This window comes from Trachymyrmex cornetzi, unplaced genomic scaffold, assembly GCF_001594075.2.
Source record: "Trachymyrmex cornetzi isolate Tcor2-1 unplaced genomic scaffold, Tcor1.1 scaffold1376, whole genome shotgun sequence".
NCBI lineage: Eukaryota > Metazoa > Arthropoda > Insecta > Hymenoptera > Formicidae > Trachymyrmex > Trachymyrmex cornetzi.
In genome coordinates, this window is record NW_017295956.1 from 30,616 (window position 1) to 37,029 (window position 6,414).

The 6,414-nt window shown below is 34.6% G+C and overlaps 1 protein-coding gene across 1 annotated transcript; it reads left to right on the forward strand.

The window, feature by feature from the left end:
• The first annotated feature begins 892 nt into the window (after positions 1 to 892).
• Positions 893 to 3,447, forward strand: LOC108770867 (iso Glutaminyl cyclase). The gene is made up of 6 exons (XM_018522603.1): positions 893 to 1,205; positions 1,456 to 1,599; positions 2,064 to 2,327; positions 2,404 to 2,565; positions 2,674 to 2,899; positions 2,973 to 3,447. The coding sequence occupies exons 1-6, from the start codon at positions 1,104 to 1,106 to the stop codon at positions 3,125 to 3,127; spliced, it is 1,053 nt and encodes a 350-aa protein (XP_018378105.1). The 5' UTR covers positions 893 to 1,103; the 3' UTR covers positions 3,128 to 3,447.
• Positions 3,448 to 6,414: the final 2,967 nt, after the last annotated feature.

Sequence of the window (6,414 nt, forward strand, 5' to 3'; positions counted from 1 at the left end):
ATAAATTGCATATTTTATAAAAGGAAAGAAATTTACGTACAGGTTCTTTTATTAATTTTGATTATATGCTGTAACGTAATAATAATAGTTAAGACTTTAAATCAGAAAAAAGTGTCGCAAAATACAAAGCAATATTTAATTTTCAAAACATGTCAAATTGTTGAACTCAAAATCATCACGAAAAGTTATTGATTTATAAAAATCTTGATTTATGAACACCGTTAAAAGTATATATCAGGCTGTACATACATGAAAACTAAGCACATTTTGCAGCGATTGTTACTTGACCAACAGTCGGTTTCATCGATCGAATTACAACAATTAAAAGTTGATGGAAATTTCCATATGCAACCATAATGCGTTTTATTTAAAGATCATGTAATTTAATTTACAAGCTCTCTTTCTCTTTTTTATTGCATATAAGGGTGGAAATTCAATTAATAATTTGATTCTAAAGTTGAAAGTCTACATGTAAAAATGAAAATTTGTAATTATAGAAAAAGAGATGAATATTAAATATTCATAAGTGATCCAAAATTGTTGGTAAAATTATATTTTTTTTATTTAACTTTATTACTTAACTTGTCAGCTAAACACCTTATCTTTTTGTGTTTGATCATGAGAGAAACCGATATCATATAATGGCAATCAGCAATTAGTCCTAAGATATTTTATCGCTCCCATGCAACAAATATACTTCAAATTTAAAGCACAGTTCTTTCAGGATTTCGATACTAGAAAAAATTGTTCAGCAAAATCTTCGGCACCGTCGGCAGTGCAGCACAAACTATACTTGTTATACTTCTATCGTCGAACGTAACGCGATGTTAGTAGCTATACCGTTTGAACAGTTTCTCTCGAGTATTCTCGACGTGGGATCAACACTTCATCGACATTGGACTGCGCATCCGCAAAGTATCTTCACAATATTACCCCTTGTCGAAGTGAGACAGATGTATGGCAAACCGTCGGTGCGAGAAAGAGAGAAAAAAATGGAAAGTACAGAGAGCTTGGCCACAAGGAAAAAAAGGTGTCGTCCTTTTTACATCGCGTTGTGCTCTTAGTTGCTCTCAGTTGACGCGTGGCTACTACGGAGAACGGATATGTTAACGCTATGCGTCTTCTTCTTGGCTGTCATCACGTTACGGCCGTATGCGGCTGAGCGAGATGGCTCGAGGAACAGAGTACCCTTTACAAGGGAGAAAGTACGTAATACGTAAATGAACGCTGCATCTTCTTTCGTTACGCTTTCATCTTCTTCGCGAAGGAAGATCTCGCTGTGTTCATCGCTCATCATACCGTTCTATTTCATTCTGTCTTCTCTCTCTCTCTCTCTCTCTCTCTCTCTCTAATCTCCATTGTCATCAATCGTCACGCTCTACAATCGGCTAACACAACTTTTGACAAGTGTCATTATTATTATTATTATTGCTATTATTATTACGTGATTTTTAGTACCATCACATTCCCAGATCGCTGACGAACGAACAGGTTGTCACGTTGTCCGACCTCACGAATATCACTCATATGAACGAGGTTTTGGATAACATATGTATAGTGAGAATCGTAGGGACTACCGAACATACGAGGGTGAAGGAGGTAAGAAGTTAATGGGAAGAAGCTGAGTGAGTGAAAATTTTCAATTTTTTTCCGCAAAAATCCTCAAAAGAATGTTAACTCCTTCGCATTTTCTACGAGACATCTCGACCGTGGAGTAATACGTAAAAAATATTGAATTATAAACGTGACAAGTCTTATAAATATGTGAATATTTTTAATTAAAAATAGCTGAGAAAGGCTTAATATATAGCTAAATATTTTACTACTTATATTTAAAAAATTAATATAAGCTTGCATTTCGTTTATAAACTTATATGTTGAATAATTGCTGTAGATAAAAATTGAATATCATTTATATGAGTCAGCTCATCATTAATAAATATCGTGTGACAAATTCTATTTGAAAAAAGCATGACAATAAATGTCTATGTAAATGTAATGTTTCAATGTCAGAGTATCATCTATTTTAACAGTATCAGCAAAAACATATATTTCTTTTTCAGTATATCAAGAGATCGATGAAAGGTCTGGGTTGGACGATCGAATCAGATGTATTCCAAGCTCGCACGCCTGTATTCGGCGAACTGAAGTTTGAAAATATAATAGCAAAATTAAATCCTAATGCAAGAAGATACCTGACACTGGCTTGCCATTATGATTCCAAGTATACGAGAGAGAGGAATTTTGTTGGAGCCACAGACAGTGCTGTGCCATGCGCTCAACTAATTAATTTGGCAACTGTCATGAGAAAATATTTGACTAAACAAGTAAGAATCACAAGATTCAGCTCATATGTATAAAACTTTGGAAAATTTATATTTATATTTATATTATATTTGTCAGCAAGATGTTAGCTTAATGTTCATTTTCTTTGATGGAGAAGAAGCGTTTGAGGAATGGGGTCCAAACGATTCGATTTATGGTGCTAAACACTTAGCTAAACAATGGTATAATAACAAGACTGCTTACGGTGAAGGAATTGATTTATCTGAATTGGATAAAATGGTATATATCGTATTTACATTGTCAATTCAGAAATATTAAAATTTATATATTTTCATTACTATCATGTACTTATTATAATTGTTTAATATTTGTATATCTTTTTTACAGGACATGTTGGTCCTCCTCGATTTGCTAGGCGCACCTGATCCGACTTTTTATAATTATTTCAAAAACACTGAGAAATGGTACTCTTATCTTGTCAGTACTGAAAAAAAATTATCTCACTTGAGAAAATTTGACTCATATTCATATAATAGACCAGAACAAAGGTATTTTCAACCGTACTCGTTCGATCCACATATCGAAGACGATCATATTCCCTTTTTTCAAAAAGGTAAATATTTATTATTCATGAGAAAATCAATTTATACACATTTCTACTGTAAAGTGCATTTTCTATTTTCTAGACGTGCCCATTTTGCATGTAATACCGACTCCATTTCCGCCCTTTTGGCATAAATCTGGCGACAATCGACACAATATCGACTTGAAGACTACAGAGAATATCAATAAGATACTTAGGATATTTGTCGCTTCGTATTTACACTTGACGACTGTCTAACAAAATTAAGAAATGCTGTACGTCTCCCGAAGAAATAATTACAACTGTACTTCTTCTATTCGCCAATCCTAAAATATATACAAACCATATCAAGAAAAAGGTCTAAACATAAATTTATGGAGGCACATCTTTACATATCTATCGGAAGAAACAAGAAATTCCAGACATCGTAATATTTAGAAAGGATTCTTTGCAAGGATTGAGCTTCACATAGCTTTTCTGAATTTTCACGTTGTTTGAAATAGACATTCCTTTTTTATGAACATCGTGATATATATATGATATTATATATGTATAATTTTGTATTATATGTAATTAATTTATTATATGGCTGCAGACGGTACAATATTACATATATATTATTATAGATAACGAATTCTAGGTATTTTTATATAAATTACAAATTAAAAATTATACTTTGTATATTAATTATAAGCATAGAATGTGCGTGAGAAAATGCAATATATTTTTGTTTGATAATTCTCGCGTGTTGTCACAAATCTCCTCACAACTTCTCAAGACCTCTTTGTGTGACGCGTTTCAAATACAAGAGATTTGTTTTTTATTGCTGTACAAGGAGTGTATTCCATCTGGTGCTCGCAAGCATAATTTATTTTTATTTAACATTTGATAAACAATGATTAAATGATTTCAAGAGCGGCAAATGAAATGCAGTCTAGACTGTACTAGAAATTTTTCTTCTCGTTTTTGCTAAAAATTTTAAACATATTCTTCCAAAACAAAAAGTGTAGATACTTTAGTATACCGGAAAAAATAACAGTGTATCATCAATATTATTTTAATCAAAAATAATTTTGTTAATTCAATAATAATTATTAATAAAACAAGTAAAATTTGTTTTATTAATTAAAAAAAATATATTTTTATTAAAACAAAAACATGACGTATTTGTTTCATTAAGTATTACTGAATTAACAAGATTACTTTCAATTAAAATAATTCTGTTAATATAATTTCATTTTCTCAGTGTAACACAGCTATGAAAAAACAAAAATAAAATTCATAAAATTAGAAAAAACAGCAAATACGAGTCAAGGACGCAGATGGTATAGCACAATAAATAAAATGTGCAAAAATTAAAACATAAACTAAATACTTTAATTAACAATTATTTCGGTTCTTTCTTTAAACCATCTTCAGAATGTTCAAAAAGTAAAAATAAAGGTGACGAAACAACCAAGCACAAAATTAAAAAAGAATAGATTATATCGCCGATCTCAAAAGTGAGAATTTCCTGACTAAGGAAGATAATGCCAAAATTTAGAATATTGACCAAAAAGTCCAAATCTCGAGCATGAATACCACTATAATTTAAATTTTATGAATTTTTGCGAGTCCGAATTAATGTTAAAAAAATAAAATTTATCATCGCCCGCTTTCTTTTCACGATAGTAATATTGAGGATCCGTTTGAACACAGTAAATGTCACGCAGGAAGTCGTGGAGACTCAAATGCGTGACGTCCTGTTACATGTCGGAATGAGTAGATTTAATACGGACATGCGTTTTACGTGTATTCACATTGATACACTCGCACGCGACATCCAATACGACTGCCAAAGCAACCGACTGGCTCGCTTTGTTTAGAACTTCTTACTCCATGCTCTTTCAAAATTTGAAGCTGCTATTGGAGCACATTTTTTATTCCGAAGCTTCACGATATTATTGTGGCAAAAATCATTTCGAAAATTTTCGCTATTTCGTCTTCGGAAAAAAAAAATGAAAATATGGCGGGAGAGAATCGGTACCGACAAAGTCGTTGATATTTGATTTCAACAGTTTCAATTAACAAGACGCATATACAAATTTGAATATGTGAATAAAAATCGTGCGACAGTCTTTTGCGCGTAAACATTCGACGTATACATTAGTAGAGCGAAAGTAATGCAATCTGTCGCAATATACAGGCGTGAGCGGCGAGTGACGCATTCGCAGAGGCAAAAAATTTGCGTGACGAAATGAGAAAGAGTGCGCGTCTACCTACCAGAGTAACGTATACATCACGCTTTTGTCGCTCGTATACGTAAAATCGATATCGTCGGGATGTCGTAAAACGTAAAGCATGGTCCGTAGTGAGACGCTATCTCAAAGCGAGGTTCTACCGACGATGAGAAGGTCGAAACGAGCGATTTCAACGATTTCCTCCGTTGGTAATAATGGTAATGGTCGCCGGATCGAGGTCATCGTTCGTTCGGGCGCGCCCGCCGCCGCGCAGTGTTGCCAAATTGAGCTACTTGTAGCCAATTGGGCTGGTTTGCAATCGTAGGCTGAGTTTCCATTGAGCGCGTCACGCGTCGCGTCGTCCATTGGGGGTGATCCCGATTGACCACGGCTCGATTGGACACAACCAATCACAGCGACCGGTGCTTAGGAGCTTTGTAGTCTCAAGCGCTGTGAGTGGCTCGTGTCCAATTGAGCCGTGTCCAACTGGGTGCCACCCAAGTAAATCTACATTGGTGGAAATAGGCATTAGCGAGCCAGATGCCTAGAGTTTTTTCCCAATAGGTTTTTCCAAAAGTGACAAATTTTCTATAATAATGCGGCTGGCACCCAGTTGGACACGGCTCAATTGGACACGAGCCACTCACAGCGCTTGAGACTACAAAGCTCCTAAGCACCGGTCGCTGTGATTGGTGGTGTCCAATCGAGCCGTAGTCAATCGGGATCACCCCTACATTTATTATACAAAGCCGTGTTCCGGTGTACACTTTTAGTACTAAAAAGTCAACGTAATGCGGGGTCTACACTAGAAGTCATAGTGGTCGTACAGTCTTAAGTTGTAAAAAATTAATCAATCGCAATCGAATATGAGAAGAATAATCGACAATGATTGGTCAATTTTCTACGACTTAAGATCCTACAACAGCTACGACTTCTATTGTAGACCCCGTATTACACAAACTACGTTGCGTTCAGAATCGTTGTCCGGATGCAGCCGGAGATGTCGTTTTATCCTTGTTGTTTACGAATGTTAAACAAGGATAAAAGAACATCTGAGTGCACCCAGATGATAATTCTGATCGCAACCCTGTAGATTTTTAGTACTGACAATGTATATCGGAACATGGCTATCAGTTTCAAATTTATTAAAAACTTGGGTTGGCTACTTTGGGGTATTTCAATGGCTGCGTTCAGCAGAAAAAGCAGCTTTGCAACCGTTGTAAAATTCTTGAATATATGATTGGTTTATACATTTAGATCTAATAAGGAACTAAGGGCAAGACCAATCATATTGAAAAATTTTATAACAGTTGCAAAGCTGCTTTC

What these genes read in the sequence shown, in the direction of transcription:
- LOC108770867 (XM_018522603.1), top strand. Translation starts at nt 1,104, where the DNA reads ATGTTAACGCTATGCGTCTTCTTCTTGGCTGTCATCACGTTACGGCCG. An exon ending in AACATACGAGGGTGAAGGAG is followed by an intron (nt 1,600 to 2,063) that starts GTAAGAAGTTAA and finishes TTTCTTTTTCAG; the next exon opens with TATATCAAGAGATCGATGAA. An exon ending in TATCTGAATTGGATAAAATG is followed by an intron (nt 2,566 to 2,673) that starts GTATATATCGTA and finishes TCTTTTTTACAG; the next exon opens with GACATGTTGGTCCTCCTCGA.